The 17,558-nt window shown below is 43.1% G+C and overlaps 1 protein-coding gene across 6 annotated transcripts in view; it reads right to left on the bottom strand.

The window, feature by feature from the left end:
- LOC103137138 (palladin) overlaps positions 1-17,558 on the bottom strand; it is a 73,221-nt gene that overhangs the window by 7,134 nt on the left and 48,529 nt on the right. For 4 of the 6 annotated variants that reach the window (XM_016670775.1, XM_007550734.2, XM_007550733.2 and 1 more), the window contains 5 exons: positions 7,047-7,736; positions 4,819-4,963; positions 4,431-4,532; positions 2,300-2,338; positions 784-1,005 (listed from right to left, as the gene is read on the bottom strand). In XM_016670775.1, coding sequence (XP_016526261.1) covers positions 784-1,005; positions 2,300-2,338; positions 4,431-4,532; positions 4,819-4,963; positions 7,047-7,736 — 1,198 coding nt within the window. The remainder of the gene's footprint in view (positions 1-783; positions 1,006-2,299; positions 2,339-4,430; positions 4,533-4,818; positions 4,964-7,046; positions 7,737-17,558) is intronic. The other 2 variants (XM_007550735.2, XM_007550736.2) reach the window with 2 other exon arrangements.

Below are 17,558 nucleotides of genomic sequence, written 5' to 3'. Positions count from 1 at the left end.
GATTTGTTGTTATACTGTGATTTTCTGTGAAAGTCATATTTTAAAAGTAGCACCAGGTTTTCAGATGTTCTACCAATATTCTTGTGTCTTATTACAGCTGGTTGCTCATCGGCCCCTTTCATCTTCAGAAATAACTCAGGCATAATTCATAGACACCGGGTTCTTCTTAAGAAGTTAGACTATTATCAAAACCTAACTTATTTCTGTAATTCAGAAACTTCTGTGTGCGTTTATTACACATCCTTTGAGGATTATGGCCCACAGTTAGCAAAAATTCAAAATTCAGCAGCTCAGAAAATGAGTTTCACAAGACAAAAAACCCTCAGTAATTTACTAAATAAGTGTCATCACCTGCACATAATCATGTGAAACACTGCAGACTGAAATACTGACCATAAAATTGCACAAATTGGATTTATGAAAATAGATTCACTTAATGGAAACACGGCAATTAAAAAAAAACACCTGATGTTTTTTGATAAAAGCTTTTAGCGCTATGTGATGTGGATTTCCCAAAACTGCAATGGAAAAACCATTTTTCGCATCACAAGAGTCACATGATCAACAACCGGATGTTACTACTGACAAAAACTACAAAGAAGGCGACAGGAAGTGGTAGGAGGATGATGGCTTGTTTTTTAAGGACATTCCTGTAGGTAGGTCACTAAAACATAATCTCTGAAGATTGTGGATACAGAATGCTGCATCCAAGTGTACTGCTGGAAAGTCGTGTGAAAGGAAAAAGTGTGATCCCATGAAACCGTGTGAATCAGTGGTGGGCACCTTTGGTTTGGGGTCTCCGTGGACCTTGCAGGAAAAAGTGACCGGCATGCCCTCGAACACCTTGTAGTGTTTCAGCTTCTGGTCGAAGGAGGGCGCCACCCCCTGGCCGGCGGAGTCCTCATCGTGCTGGACGTCGTCATCCGACTCCTCCATCGGAGAACGCTCCAGGCGATATTCGATCTCACTGATGAGGCGCTGCTCGAAGCTGGACACTTTGTACTCCTGAACACAAGACACACGGGGCGAGTCAGGAGACGTCTAGACCAGAGAGAATCTGAGAAGCATGCAGAGACAGAGCACCGAGGTTCATTAACTCGTTTTCATCGTCACCCAATCGAGCCGAACTCTTCCCCTCAGCTTCCCGGTCCTTTTCCCCCCAGATGAGCCACTCCCCCTCTACAACCATCCCCATCAATCCCTCATCGCTCCGCGGAGGAACATCTGCAGAGCAGCTCAGCGTGATGACACATCCCGCAGATAATGACAGGCCTCGGGCGCAGCTGCAGAGCCGGCGCTAATCCTCCTGAGCCGGCGCAGAGAGCAGGCCGGTGCCGACCCGAGATCACACCGAGAGGAGCTCGATTCTGTGAGGACCGGACTGAAATACGGGGCTGTTCGCTGCTTAAGACGTGAACAACACGTAAAACGACGTGCGTCACTGTGAGACGTGACGATTTAGCAACACAACACACTGAACAGCGCGTAACAAAAGTCTTCCTCACTTTTTGTCACAACCACAAACTTTAATGTGTTTTATTGGGATTTGATTTGATGAAGCAACACAAAATGCTGCATAATGATAAACTAGAAGGAAAAGGATTTATGGTTTTTAAAACATGTTTCTGACAAATTAGACCTTTCAAGATGTCAGGCGAATTTAAGCTCTGTCTTATTGGATGGAGAACCTCTTGACGCAAACATTCAGGTTTTGTCAGATACATTTAGGTCTGGACTTTGACTGGGCCATTCTAATATAAGACTGATCTTTTACATAAACCATTTTTCTAGTGTACAAACCTCCATCCTATCCTAAAGTCTTGTGCAGATTCTAACAGGTTTTCTTCTAGAAATGCCTCCCCACAGCATGATACTGCCGTGACCATGCTTCACAGAGGACGTAGAGTGTTCAGCTTAAAACGCTGCACAAAGTTCCTTTTTTTGTTTCTTCCATGTCTGCTTCATTTATTTGCTAGTGGTTCAGATAACTAGGTGACTTCTGAAGGTTTCATTCGGAGGCATCAGGGAGGATTGGAGATAAATTTGCAACTTTGTGTTGGTCCATCGTGCAAAAACCCGGTAAAATGCATTAAGGTGTGTGGTTGTAATGGATATTAATAGTGCAGTAAGGCACCGAGACGTTTTTATGCTTGTAGAAACCAGGGACAGGATTCACATGTCTGGTTTTCTAACTTCTAAAAACACATCAGTGTGATTTCAATTTGCAGATCTAAAAACGGTGTGGATAATAATTAAAAAAGAAAAACAGTGCGTCAGCAAAGAGAAGGTTGAAATGAACCTTTTGAGGGTAAGTTTCTGCATCAGCTGACTTGTCTTCCTGTTGGGAGAAAACACACGTTTTGTTTGAGTGTGTTTGGCTCCGAGCGTCACACAGTGAGGGGAAACAAGTGCTCCTGGTGCTCCAACCACTCCAGCTCTCCATGCAAAGAGTCACAAAGAAATGGAAACATGGAACAGCTTGGTGTGTTTAGAAGTGACCTGTCAACCCTCTGTGTTCACTGCCGCGTTTAGCGGCTGTACCTTCACGTTGTTTCAAATTTAGCCTTTTTCTCGGTTGACATAATTGGAAACGGACGGCTCATCTTTGAAATACACAACCGGCTCCAGGAACTGTTGCTATTTTTGCTCACTTCAACAGAACTGGCTCGTTGGCTCTGAGTAAGACAAACAGCCACATTAGCGCTAGCTGTGTGTTGCCGTGGAACAACAGAGGGTTGGATAAACAGAGCTTTTTATGGCGGGCCGGCGGGACCGCCGCTGCTCCTCATCGGCTCAGGGCGGGGCCGACGGGCGATCGGGAGATAGAAGGGTCATCAGAGAAAGTTTTCGTGTCAAAAAGTGAACATGCAGCAGAGTGAAGGAAGGGAGGGGGGGAGAAATAACCCGCTCCGGTGAGGACGTGTTGGTGAAACGTTTCCATGCCTGTGTGATGCTCCCCTGCTGGGGCCAGATGCAGAAACAATGTCGACACGCAACAGAGACTTACTCACAGCCGGACGTTTGCAATATTTCCCTTTTGATTTCATATATTGCAACCATGTGTTCCAAAACATTATTTAGAGTTTGTTGACGTTCAGATATATTACTGACTGCAAGGATTTCATAAACAGACACTCAAAGCTTGTTTGATTTTTTTCTCTCTGATGTTTCGTTTCATCCCTCCAACTTTCCGCATCTCGTCACGTTACAAACACAAACTCCGCTGCGTCGTGTTGGAGTGTTGTGTGATGGACCAACTAATGTTGTGCATAATGGTGAAGTGGAAGAGAAACGACGTGTTGGTTTTTTAAGAAAATCTTAAAAGTGCGGCATGTAACTGAATTCATCTCCCCTGAGCCAATACTTGGTAGAAACGGCTTTAATGTGGAAGATGTGCTTCGTGAAATGTTTAAACTAAAAGGCGGCTGAATCCGGATGTGCATCACACGTTTGGTTTCTGATTACATGAAATCAAAATTGGATACATAAAGATTTGTGGTTTGTAATGTAATAAAGTGAAAAAAAGGTCTAAGGGGATTTATGGATTCAGGGTTCGTACACGGTTCCCACTGTAAACTTCAAGCATTTTTAAGAAAAGTTTGGAGATAAAGACGATACAAATTAACTACAAAATACGTTTTCCAATCACTGTAATATGTTATCATTTATTACTGTTATTAATTATATCTTGTGATCGTATTCTACAGCAGAAACCAGATTTGTTTTGAAATGTCTCTTTTGCACATTCTTTATACACTCGACTGCTCCGAGAACAACACACTAATAATTCCACAAAAAAAAATCCCCCAATTTCAACCATGTTGCTGTAAAATATCCAACGCCAAACATGAGTGAATGTTTATTTCAACTAAATGAGTCAATAAGTCATCGGGTCATTAGGAATGATAAATATTTATGACATTAACACAATTTAAACAAATCTTGTTGAGGTAAATTACCTCAAACACAATAAACAAAGAAAGTTAAAAATACATTTCTATAAAATGTTCTCACCAAATGTTGTTGCATTTAGCAAATATAAATAATCTTGGTGATTCTTACTGACATGTTTAGTCTGATTTAACTTCAGACAGTGAGGGAAAAAAAGAGTCTTTTGTAGAAAATATCTGGTTTCAGCTGTAAATTGTTTTTCTCCAAATTTCGGCTTTTAATCAAATTTTGGATTGGACTTTATTACAAACAGTGCAGTTTGAATGTAAAGACTTTTAAGGACTTCATGCAGAAACCTTGATCAGGACTCCAGGGTGTTGTATGAACCCTGACGCTCCCTAATTATAGAGAATAAAAATTCTCCACGACTGTGAATAATAATAATAATAATAATAATAATAATAATAATAATAATAATAATAATAATTCCAGCATCTGGCCCCAGCGGTGTCGGTCCCCCGTGTGAAGGGCCCCCGTACCTGTGTGATCGGCTCCTCTTCTGTGTCCTGTGTGTTCAGGACTGTGGCAGCGTTGTCGGCCCCCAGGAGCCTACGGGCCATCTTCTCCTCATAGGTTAACCTCTGCAATCAGGGATTAATGAGGTCAGCGCGGGTTAGTGGGGTCAGTTGCACAAAAACACGTTCACACGCCGTCGGGTCGGGTGGCAGCTGCGTTCAGGTCCGATGCTAAAACGTCTCACATTCATCCAAAGGTAAATCCAACCGAAGCTGAATGAGTATCACTTTCATGGAACTGCAATCTTTTAATTTGCTTTTTTTGTTCTTCTTAGCGTGTGTTAATCCATGTTAAAAGGTGATCACACTCGCTGACAGGACCTCACACACACACACACGGATGAAAACAAACCTGTTGACCGTTGCTCATGCGCTCCTCTTTAAAGCGCAGCTTTCTCTCCAGATCCTGGATGACGGCATCCTTGGAGCCCTGGATGTCGGAGTCGGAGACGACGCGAGGCGTCTTGGTGACTGACGACTTCCTCGGAAACACTTTGCTGAAAGAAAGATAAAAATAAAATAAAAAAACCTCATCATTAAAGTCGTGCTTCTTTGCACACACGCTCCTACAATCTCAAATCTTCTTCCTCCTGTTGCATCGTTACCAGAACTCTCTCTGTCTCTCTTTAGGCCTTATCTGGACATGTCCAGCTATTGCATTCCTCTCTGTATCTTCTTATCTCTCTATGAATGCAGCAGGAATGCCAGGGTGAGAGAGGGAGTGCAGCAGTGAGTGAGGGGCTGATGAAAAATAACCGGCGGAGAGATGAAGGTGGAATGGGAAAACTTTCCCCTCTCGTTAGGAGAGAGGAAGGACCTGCAGATTGTTATCAGCCAAGAGCAAAATGAAAGTATCAACGGGGCCGAGTGTGGGATTTTGACTTGAAAACATAAAAGTGATGGATCATACGTGGATGTGAACACGAGGCAGCCCTGCGGAGGACAGTGAGGGGAGATGAAACACTCATCAGGGAGTTTCCATCCTCCGTCTACAGATTAATCACACACACCACTTCATGTCTTAAAACTGCGCTAAATTTCAAACTTTGAGCAGCACCGTCTCATTTTCTTGTTCCATGTTTTTAATTTGGAATGAAAAGAAATGTTCTTCTATTTAGATTTTCTCCTGGTGTCCCGTCCAGGAAGCTTGGGCAAACACTGCTGTGGGTCTGGTTGCCTTGCAGTGTAAGGGCAAATTAGCTCTGCAAAAGCATGATGATAAATATTAAATATTTTATAAATTGTTTGCTGATCGCACTAGAAAAACAAAATCAATTCAAATTCTGGAGAATGAGCTGGTGTAGATAGACACCTGGTTTCAGGGTAACAATGTTTTATCCTCTATCAGCAAAACAAACTTCCAGTAAAAAAATAAAAAGCACATTTTATCAGATATGTTTGTTCTTTCATTTACTTGTGTTAAGAGGTGGGAGAACATCTTTAAGTAGAATCTGTCTGACAACATGTAAAAGATACATAAACCACGGCCTGATCTGAAGAAATTCAAGAATAAATAAAAAACAAAATCCTTTTAATATACGTGTCTAGAAAAGGGCCACAAAGCCATTCTAAGGCTTCTGGACTCCCAAGCTGAAGCACTTCATTTATTATTCCACGTTTGACGTGTGAATAAACAAAAAATAAACTAAATTGAACTTTCCTCTGGTTGCATAAATGACTTTATCAAATTAATGGCATGTGTGAGCATTTGTTTGACTTGGACTCATCTTTCCCTCTCAGGTCAGAGGGTTTATTTTCTTGCCGTTACACCTTTGGTAAACTTTACTTTCTCTCTCGCTGCTTTATCTAGTTTTTCTTTTTCAAACATGTCGTATAAAAATGTAAACATGTCGTTTCTCATCCGTCTAAGCCTCCCGCCTGCCGCCTGGACGTTTACGTCCAACCGGCTCTGTTATGGGCTTATGCTGGGTAGAAAAGACCTCGAATCTCTCGCTTGACACAATGCATAACTCTGAACAGACAGTGGAGTTTAGAGGTGCGTTCACACCATCCCTGTTTAGTCTGCTTTAATCCAGCTCTGGTTCGTTTGTCCAGAAAGTCGGTCTCTGTCTGGTTGAAGTGAACTCTGGTGTGGTTTGAATGCGAATGTGAACGCAAGTGGACGAGAGACTGCTCCAAAAGCAGGAAGCAGACTATACTGCAGGGCATTCTGGGTAAATATAAGCAAAACAAACATGTTAGCAGGAGAACTGCATTGTGGTCTTTTGTTTTCCCGACTGCTTGATGTTACTGCTGCTGTTTTTAATCGTATTACTGTACGGCGTCTTTGACTGTCTTTAAAAGCTTTTTATAGATAAAATGTATTATTATTATTATTATTATTATTACAAAACAGAAATCCTACAACCATTTTTGTTTACATTCTGTGAAGAATGGAGTTGAGCTCATGTCTTCTTCAGAGGTTTTGTGTCGTTTCTTTCTGTTGTTCTTGGTGCAGCGCCACCACAGGCGAGGAGGGGAACAGGTTTTCAACAAGTTTGGTTCGTTTGTCACAGTGCAGTGTGAAAGAGAACCGCAGCAGCTGAACATTTAACAAATGTGTGACATTTGGACACTTACATGGTGCCGTTGCCTTTGGGAAGGCCCAGGCTGTTGACGGTGGGGCTGCCGGGTGTGGAGGGGCTGGAGGGCAGCACCGAGGACAGAAAGCTGGAGGCGGGAGACGGGGGCACCGAGGAGAACGGCGATGACACATCTGAGCCGACTGGAGACATGGAGACAGGAGGAGGAGGTGGGGGTGGAGGAGGGGGGAAGTCCTGGCCGGGGCCGGAGGGAGAGGACAGGTTGCTGGGGCTGAGGAAGGGCGGAGGAGGAGGCGGGAAGGACGGAGAGGTCGGAGACTCAACGCTGCCGGCCTTCGTGAAAGGAGGCAGGGCGACCCGGTTTAAGGGCTTGTGGGAGGCGGGTGGAGACAGCGGGGAGGACAGGCTGGACCCAGAGGAGCCAGAGGAGTGGGCGACGTAGGCCGCCCCGCCCGGGCTCTGGGCAGCGATGAACTGCTTGGGCCGGGCGTAGTTGAAGGTACTGGCCTGCATGGCGGTGCTGCTCTCCAGCTCCTGGAAGGAGGGGGGCGGGGGGAGAGGCGGCGAAGGCGGAGCAGGTGGAGGTGCTTCCTGAAGCAGTTGCAAGGGTGGAGGTGGGACTTCCTGGATGTGCTCCTGCTGCTCCTGCTGCCGCTGCTGCCAGATGGCTGCCTCCTGCTGCTCCAACAGAATCTGGTCCTGCAGCTGCTTCAGCTGGGCCGCGTTCCTGAGAGGAAGAGGAGAAGAAGACTCAGTCAGGCCAGCTTCCTTTAATCCTCACCGCTTTACAGCAGGTGGAGGGCGGATGTAACACGGCAACGCTGAGGGGAAAAAAAGCTACAAAACCCAGCATCTGTTTTCAGTTTCTCCACAACGACAACAACAAGTTTCTACACTGCAAAAACACAAAGTCTTACCAAATATAATAACACAAAAGAAACTTACAAATCAGTTTTCAGCAAGATACAGGAGCTTGTTTTAAGTAAATAATTCTTTAATGCTGATGAAAAAGTGCTAGATCCACTGGAACTAGCACTTCTTTTGTTCTAATCGATACACTTGTCTTATTTCTACTAGAAAACAGACCACAAATGCTCAGTAAGATGTATTTTCTTCTTTTGCAGTGCATCAGCTACAGTCAGTGAGAGAAATACTGACAGAGTTTAACCTTTAGAAACGTCTCTGACTTTTCTCTCACCACTGACTAGAGTGAACTGTTTTTCCTGGGCTGCGTCAGGCACCAGGTTTGGTCAAACTGGAATATGTCCGACTTCTAGGGAGGAAACAACTGCACGAGCAGCAGGGACTGATAGTTTATCAGCTTGTAGCCGTTAACAAAGAGCCAGACTGTTGACAGCACTTTAAATGCGCTGCAGGAGTCAGACTGCTGTTGTTCGGCTCCGGCTTGCAGCCTAGAAAACTGATAATAGAAGCGCTGCAGAGGCCGGTTTCCGCTCTGTGAAACACAGTTTGGTATGACTCCTGCTTGGATGTTTTGCTGAAAGAAGAAAAACATAACTGTGACACATGTGAGTCATTAATCCAGATGATGAAATGCTGTTTGTCTGGGGGTTTTCAGAGCTGCGGTTGTCCAGTTTGGTGACTGTCCTGCGATGTCATTGTGGAGGAGAGACGGTGGAGTTTCTCGGATGTCATCTTCTCCACATTTCTATCCTCCACGAAACTTTACATGAACTAGTAAAGTTTCAAAGAGACCAAGTGTTGTTAAGTTGTTTTGATCCTTTTCATTTCAGGGTGGTTGTATATATCTTTTTTATGTATGTGAAGTCCATAAACTTTTAAAAACACAACAAATGAAGGATTCCTTTGATCCTGCAGTGGTTCATAAGCTTCATGTCTCACAGAAATATTCATAGTCCTTCGAAATGTTCATATTAGAGCAAACTTTCTCTGAGACACTTTGTAGCTCTGCCACATATCTGAACCTTAGGGGAATAAAATACATAGAAGCTTTCGCTTCTAAGGTAAACAATATGTGGAAAAGTTTATGAGATGTGAATAATTTTGCAAGGCATTGTGGTTTAGGGTTTACTTTCTTAGCTATTTACATTCCGTCATGTTATATTTGTATAATTATTTGTATAACTTGAGCTTCTGTCGGCTAACCAAACAGAATCCTTCGAGGAACAGGCCTTAAAAAGACAGGAGGATTTCAGAAAACGTTTGATACCAGAGACAGCAGCAACACGCAGCATGTATATAAATCCTCACCAACAGACTCCCAAAATTACATTCCAAACTTGTAAATGAGGGCAATATGTGGTTCTTTGAGTCTTCACAAACTATAGCAACCACAGGCCTGAAGCGCCGCTTCCCGCAGGCATCAGGAAGACGACACTGGTCTCTAGGAAAAGCCCGAGAAGCTGTAAATCTTGCGCAGCATGTTGTGCAGCGTGTTGTGCAGCGTGTTGTGCAGCGTGTTGTGCAGTGTGTGCTGCATGTGAGAATGAGAAGTTCCCCACTGCTCAGAAAATACTGTACATCCCGGCGCGCGCATGTTGTCTGGAGTCCACCAAGTTCACGTGCCCAAATCTTTTCCAGATGTCAGATAATCAGTGGAGTGTTTAAACTATTTTTTCCTATCTGTGACAGTGCAGCCCCCCCCCTCCTGTACCTCCCACCCGCCTTCTTTTAGGTCCTGCTGCCAACAGCAGCATGACTGATTAGTCTCTCCGAGCCATTTTGGTTTTTCATTTTGGTTATGCGCTTCCTTCCAGAGTGGACTTCATAGGCTCAAATAAATACCCATTAATCCACAAGCATCCATTCCGATCGTTCCAGCTCGTCCCCACCTGGTGCTCTCCTTACGGTTCTCACCCACCGCAACAAAAAAACAGAAGCAACACAATCGGTTCAACATGTCTGCCTCTTTGTGTACGTTTTCCTTTACATTTCCCCAAAGCTCTCCTCCTCAGGCCTCCAAAGAAAGTGAGCTTTTACAGGAATAGTTTGGCAGCTGGCGAGGCTCGCGGCACTCCGCAGCAGTTTCATTCCTTTTTTGGCTTTGTTCTCGGTGCGTCAGGCAGAAGCGGCCGGCAGAAAGGAAACACACTTCATATCCTCACGGCCCCATCGCTCACTGCTTTACTGGCTCAGCATGAAGAAACTTCAAAGGCCTTTTTGGCATTCATTAAGGTTTTTTCTTCTTCTTCTTCTTTTTTTACATACTTATGTTACAGTTCTATTTGGAATTAAGAAAAAAAAATTGAAACAGGAGGTAGAGTCGCAAAAATAAATCGATGAATGGTGCGTTCAGGTTGGTCACGGAAGTTACAAATTCCAGCTCGAGGTGCAAATACATTTCTTTAGAAGTGTGTCACCAAAATCACGAGCTATGAGGTTTGTTTCCTACCACGTAGGCCGTCATTTCTACTTTTTATTCCGGCTGCAAGAGAAAGCAGCGCTTTCAGAACATCGTAACTAGGCTAACATGTGATGCAAAAGCCAGTTTTACTTTCATTTACAACTTGTCTTGTTAAATGTTCTCATTGCTGTTCTGAAATCTCCCCTGAAATCTAGATCTGCAGGTCGAGCTCCACAAAAATCAGAGATCGGAATTTGGTCACAAAATTAGGGACTTGGCTTGTCAAGAACTTTGTAACTATCCTGCTTTTTCCACAGAGTTTCGATGCAGATTCAAGAAATCTGTCATGGCTTGGCAGTTCTCGTCCTCCAAAACTACTTAGTGCAAGAAGATTATAATTATAGCCAAATTACAGCTGCATCTGAATCTGGTTTAAACATTCGCTTCATGTTTAAATGGTCAGTCTGGTCTTATTTCCAGCTGTGTAAATATTTTCATGTCCCACTTGAGAGTTTGGATCAATCAAGCTACCAGCCAGAGGTTGTCCAGAATCAGATCAGCCTCCAGCTTCCACTTCCAGAAATCTTTGACCGCAAAGTCCAACAGAGTCGCCCACCATGCATTGCTTCTTAATAATCCACCTGAGCTCAGCTGCTGATACCCTGACCTGTAGTTTCTGTAAATATCTCTCACAAGAAGCCTTCAGCAGATTTCCATTTGTCCCTTTTATTCTCCGTCCATAAGTCAGAGCGGGATCTAATTAGTAGGGAAGTTTTCCTGTGTCGCCACGCCAACAGTCCTGTGTTTTGCTGTTCTGCTTCGGGCCAACTGGCCCACAAAGCCGTTCGCTTCACAGAGAAAACACTTCAGCTCCTCTGTGTGCTGCTCCGACTGGAAGACGCAATTAATCTTCCGTCTCGGAGGCCTCTCCCCGTCTCTTTGCCCCTCTCTCCTGGAGGACTCCATGGAGGAGGTCTCTTTGGGTCGGGTTTGTACATTCTTAACAAATTTGGAGGAAGAAAGACGAGACAAAGAGCGATGCAGACTGGAATCTCTGTCACATTTCTAAAAGCATAATAATCGGACCGTGTAGCAGGCTGACGGTAACGTCGCCGAGGGAGAGTTTTACAGCGCTGTGATGTTTCAGGCTCAGTGAGAAGCGCCAGATGCAGCAGCAGCATGTTGCTTTAATAAATGGAGACCCCGGCGTTGTAACAGGCCATGTTTTCTCTTTGTTGCCTACTTGAACTTGAACGGCTCATGTCGCACTGGAAACTCCTTGTTCCACACTGCAAAAACACAATCTTACCACGACGTTTTGGTCTAGTTTTTAGTGCAAATATCTCAGTACACAAGAAAAAAGACGAAACTAACCTGCAAGTAACTTTTCAGCAAGATTTAGGAGCTTGTTTTAAGTCAATAATTCCTTAAGATTAAAAAAGTACTAGTTATAAGTTTTCCAAATGTTATAAGTTAAATTATCTTGTTCCATCAGCAGATTAATCCACTTATAACTAGTACTTTTTCCATCAATATTCAAGGAATTATTTACTTAAAATAAGCTCCCATAGTTTGCTGAAAAGCGACTTGTAAGGTACTTTTGTACTTGTTGACATTTTGTGTTTTTTGCAGTTCAGGACCAGAGCAAGTTAGCAGAGAGCCATCGAGGGATTTTTATCCGCCGTCCGATCCTGCCAGCTCTGCAGCTGGCCGTAAAGGATGGAGCCGCTTTATTATCCTCGCCAGCTGAAGACAGGAAGCGAGCAGGAAGTTGTTGAGTGTACGTCGGCAGTAATGAGGGGTTTCCTTCTGTAAACAACAACAACACAGAGACGACTGAGTCTGCCTGCGCGTCTCTAAAAGCAGAAGAGGGAGGGGGAGAGGCTAGACTCCTGCCTTCAGCTTATAAAGCCAGCGTGTGTTTGCATTACACCTCCGAATATTTGTTTCTGCAAACACCTCTGTGGCTAGGTAACGCCGGGGGACTTTGCTATTCATAAATGATTTATGGTGGAAAGTAAAACCGGATTTTAATGTCACAGAAACACGAGGTGGGAATCGTGTACAGTTGAAGCCACGACCCTTCATGTGTTTAATTCAGATTTAATACAAAGTAGAGCAATAATTACAAAGTGGATTCCTGAAAAGCATGCTGCAAATTTATAGTACACCCCCTTTTACTTTGATACCCTCTAAATAAAACCCAACTGGATATTGTTCTGGGTTTCATTTGAGAGTATCAGGGTCTACCACATAAAATCCAAATAAAAACATATTAGAAGTTTCTGGTTGCAAAACGATACAATGCGATACAGCAAGATTAAAATCCTCCAATTGCTGAAGATTAATCACATTATCATTGTGTTTAAACGCTGCCCTGCTGTCAGTGAGCATTGCGTCATCATGGCCGTGTGTCTCTGCATGAACTCGCCTGAAGCAGTAAAATCACGTTAATCTGTCACAGAGAGTTGAGCTCATCACATGAAATGACGTGCAGACTCATCGGTTGATGATGTCCGACCTCCCTCGGTCACCTGGTACTGCAGACATGTGTCACATCAGCAGCTTCTAGACGTTTGCTGAGCAGAGCAACGTGTTTTATGACACATTTACTGTCAAAATACAGTTTATTGCCAATGAGTTTTAGGATAGCTAGCTCCAAAGAGTTAAACAGAGCACGTTCTAGCTTAGACACTGCAAAGTCACAAAATCATACCAAGTATTTTACGTCTCATTTTTAGTACAAATATCTTACTAAACTTGAAATAAGACAAAACTAACTTACACGTAACTTTTCAGAAATGCTTGGTAGGACTTTGTGTTTTTGCTGTTGAGACTCAAAGGATTTCTTGACCCTTGAACTTTTTCACATGATGCCAAGTTACAACTGCAAACTTCAGGATATTTTAATGGGATTTTACCCATCAGCCAAACTCAAAGTGGAGCGTAATTGTGATTTGATATGTAAATAATCCAGTTTTAACTTCTTATTTTACAAATCTTAAGAAATGTGGCATGACTTTGTACTCCATAAACCAAAATCCAGAAGTCAATCAATGAACTTAAATCACGAGAACAAAATCTAACTTTTCCAAAACTCTGTGTGGCAAAAATACCCAACAACTTCCAAGATGAAACAACAATGGAGGCAACATCACACTGTGAGGATCAGGCTTCTCAAAGCCAGTCATAGTTGTGGGGAAAGATGGATGGAGCTAAAATACAGAACAATCAAACCTGTGAAAGATTTGAGGCTTCACCTTCTGCTTCCCATTTTTGCAGAACTTTGTGTTGGTCTGTCACGTAAAACCCAATAAAATACTTTGAAGCATCCATCTACAGTCCATTAGTCACTGCGTTCACATCTGCTGCTCTGTCTTACTTACTCCAGCTTTTCTTCTCCTAAAGGGCTCAACTAACTCTCAACCCCACTCCTCCGTGGGTACCACCATCCATTCTTGCCTCCTACTCCCCTTGCCCATGTCTATAATTGCACACACACCACATAAAATAGAAGCAGACTGTTTTCTCACCCCACCACTCCACCCCTCCTCTCTTTTACAATCTTTAAAGTGAAGCACAGAGCGCTTTTCCAACAACTCACGGTCGCACACTTTCTCCCTGTCCTACTTTCTTTCTTTCTCGTCTTACACCGTCGCCTCCCCCTACCAAGCTTCATATGCGTTTTATATCTAGGCGTAAAACAGATGAAGGCTGCTTCATCTTCATCCATTCTCCTATTCTTATTCTCTGTTCAAGTGAGTTTCCTCTGCTGCAAGAATGCTGAAGACATTCTTCTTTGGATTGGAGTGCGAAAGAGATCGCCATCAAATGGGATTAACAGCAGGAGTGGAAGGAGAGGAAGAGGAGGAGGAGATGCAGAAAGTGAAGAAATCAGCCAGCAAACGAGTTGGAGCGCAGCAAGCCACGAACTTTCTCACTCTGGAGAGTCTATTGTGTTAACTAATCCATCCGACTCCGCCGGGGAGCTCGGCAAACACACGAACCCCGCCACATAAACACAGTCTGAGTTTGTTACAGACACCAGTCTGGAGGGAGAACGGGTTTCTGGTGATGCTTTTCCCCTTCTGGTTTCCTCAGTCTGAACTGGCTCCCTCTTTATAAGCCTCACCTAAATGAATGGGTATCAAACTCAAGCCTCTGTGTGCTTCCAGAAACACCAGAGAGCCTCTCTGACCGCGCAGGATTTCTTCACAGGCCGAGGAAAGCTAAAATAATCTACATTATCATTTGGTCATTTGGATTTCTAAAAAAAAAAAAAAAAAAAAAAAAAGAAGACTGAATAATAAAAACGAGAAATAAAAGGAGATAACATTTTTTAAAACTTTCCTCTACTTGATGTGAAACTCTTAAAAAGTTACAGAAAAGCACATTTCCCTCCCTTTCTGTCATTCCAACCCAAAAGCCTGAGTAATGCTGTCAGAATAAACTCCCAGTTGACACAAGAGAATAATAAAAGAAAAGTAAAAGTCTACCTTTAGCGTGGTGATCTTCGGTGTGAATGAACCGCTGCAGCGTCTCCGTGTTGCTCTGCCAGGTACAGAGCGGCTTTTATAGCTGTGGGCAGCCAGACAGTGACACAGGCCGCCTCCCTGCCTTTCTCTCACTCTCTCTCTTTCTCTCTTTCTTTTTCTCTGCATGAGTCAGTCGCTCTGTGGGCTCCTCCCCTCCACAGTGTGAGCACACACTGCCAGAAAGCAGCTGCTTACAAAACCATCAGCATGTATTACAACAATTTAAAACTTTTTAAAGTTTGAGACGTTTTGAACTGCCAGAAACTAAGTAGACATAAGAAGGACTCCAGTTTCCATGCCAATTAAAACAATTGGCATTGTTTTAGAGACAAAGCAAGATATTAAAAGGGCAGTATCATGTAAAATCAACTTTTTGAGTTTTATATCATGTTATAATGTTGTTCCCTCATCAAAAACACACTCGAAGTGTGGCCTTGATTCTTTCATGCATGTTTGAGAAATCCTTTAGTCTCCCATGGCAACCATTCACCTGTTCAAAACACCTGGGTGGACCTAGCTCCGCCTTCGAGGACAAAGCTCCTCCTCAGCTTCCGTCTCACAGAGAAAGTCCCCACACAGCTCCTTCAGACTAGCCAGCAGCAATTAGCAAATTGAGCATCTGCGGAGCTCATTATAAGAGCTACTGCTCAGTGAAACGCTGGTAAAAATGTTGTTAAAGGGTTAATAGAGGAGCCATGTTGTGATGACTTCCGCAAGGCACAGTCTCAGAAAGAGCAGCAATTTTTACAGTGATAGAGGCCCAATTTCAAGGGGTTAAACTACAAAGAAAATTTTCTTTTAAGTCATATTTGATATATACAAGATGTTTTTAAACAACTGAGGTTAAATAGTTACTTGATTGTGCTATAAAATGGGACTATGTACCTGAAAAACACATAATACTGCCCCTTTAAGAAGGCAGTTTGAGTTTTTTTTTTAAATGCTCAAGTTGTTAACATCTGATTGACAGAAAATATTGTATTAAATGAAGGTGTTTTCATGAATGCAGAAAAGTTGCTCCTGGATGCTAATGCTAATAGCTAATCCCAGAGGGATTAAACATCCACACTTTTTATGTAGTTTTAATCAAAAGCTGCATTTCTGTGGTGTTGTCATTTTCTGTCACCACCAGGAAATGACAGATTGTTTTCGTGTTCCTTGAATGAAAAAAAAGAAGCCATCATAACCAACAAGTCAAAATACTTGACAGAAATTACAAATCAAAACTGTACGATGAGAAAAACACAAGAAAACTTCATACACATGAATTTTGCAGCGTAATAATATGTACAGCAAACAAATGCGCGTACTTTTACATTTCTACATTTCTTGAGCTACTGCATGATGTCACATCCCTGCCACTTTTGAAAACCCGGCTAAACCAAAGTTTGTTTCCGTTCTAAATATTCTTTATCTTTTACATAAATAAGCATCTGATTCAGTGATGCTTTTTAAAAGGTTTATAAGCTAATGTTCATATAAAGGACCTATTTTTGAGACCGACGTTTTTAGACCATAGAGTACACTTTAATTTTGACCAATATCAGGCTAGCCGTTAGCCTCTTCATTCAGTATAAACCCAGGTGACTCATCTACAGTAGTTAAGATGTTCGATGCTTCCAGAAAACCTCACTTCAAGGATTTTGGACTAATCCTTTAATCATCAGAGAGCTTTGGTTTGAATTAGCTCTCTGTTATTATCACCCCTCATATGTTAGAGGTGTGTATGAAGACGTTATCTACGTGTCCAGCACACGGAGCACGGAGCTTTATGCAGTGTGTGTTGTTTTAGGGTGTGGGAATAATATAAGAGCCCAACTCTCTGCTTGGCGTGTGTGAGCACTCCCATCCTGACCGCATAGTTCTGCTTTATATTCACACAAGTATTTCCACGAGTATTTCTCAAGAGAAGGATTTTCTTCCTCATTTTTGAGCCATGAAGCAAAGCTCTTGTTATTAGAAATTTCTCATTTCTATTCTGGTGTGTTATGGCTCTATTTTTAGAGCCGTCGCGTTCCAGGCCGGCTGATGAGTCACGGCAGAACCAGTGGAAGGTGGGAGAACTGGGATGCGCTCCAGTGGGGTGTTTTATGTGCCCAGTCTAGTTACCGGCGGGAGTCAGACAGCCACTCGGGGAGGTCTCGTTCCACTACGGAGCGAATCATACCTCTGATTCGCAGACTCTGAGGGGCGAATCACTGCAAGTCCTGTCTGTGTTTGTTCTCGGTGACAGCCGTGTCATGAGAGTGGAGTGTGTTCCCATTACGGAGCCCTCTAATTGAGATCCACAAGAGGGAGTTGTGTGGTCAACCAACTGAGAGTGTCTATTGGCAGATAAGCCAGATTTACCACTTGGAGCTACAGCCTGATCACAGAATCATTGATCTCAGAAGGAAAAAATGTCGCCCTCCCTGTGTGTTTACATAGTCCAGAAGTATTCACACCCTGCAGACCTTGGCTTTTTTTTCATATCACAGCCGCAAGCTTCGATGTTTTGTTGGGATTTTGTGAGTCTGGAGCTTAACAAAGCATGTGTTGTAACATGTTTTCTACATGTTACAAATAAATATAAAGTGTGCATCATGCATTTGTATTCAGCCCCAGAGTCAGTATTTTATTAAATCTCATTTCCACCATGAAGGAAAGAAGAAAAACTAACAAGAAGTCACATTTTCAACTTTCAAAGTCA

This window comes from Poecilia formosa, unplaced genomic scaffold, assembly GCF_000485575.1.
Source record: "Poecilia formosa unplaced genomic scaffold, Poecilia_formosa-5.1.2 Scaffold37, whole genome shotgun sequence".
Lineage (NCBI taxonomy): Eukaryota > Metazoa > Chordata > Actinopteri > Cyprinodontiformes > Poeciliidae > Poecilia > Poecilia formosa.
This window is presented reverse-complemented; position numbering and strand designations above follow the sequence as displayed.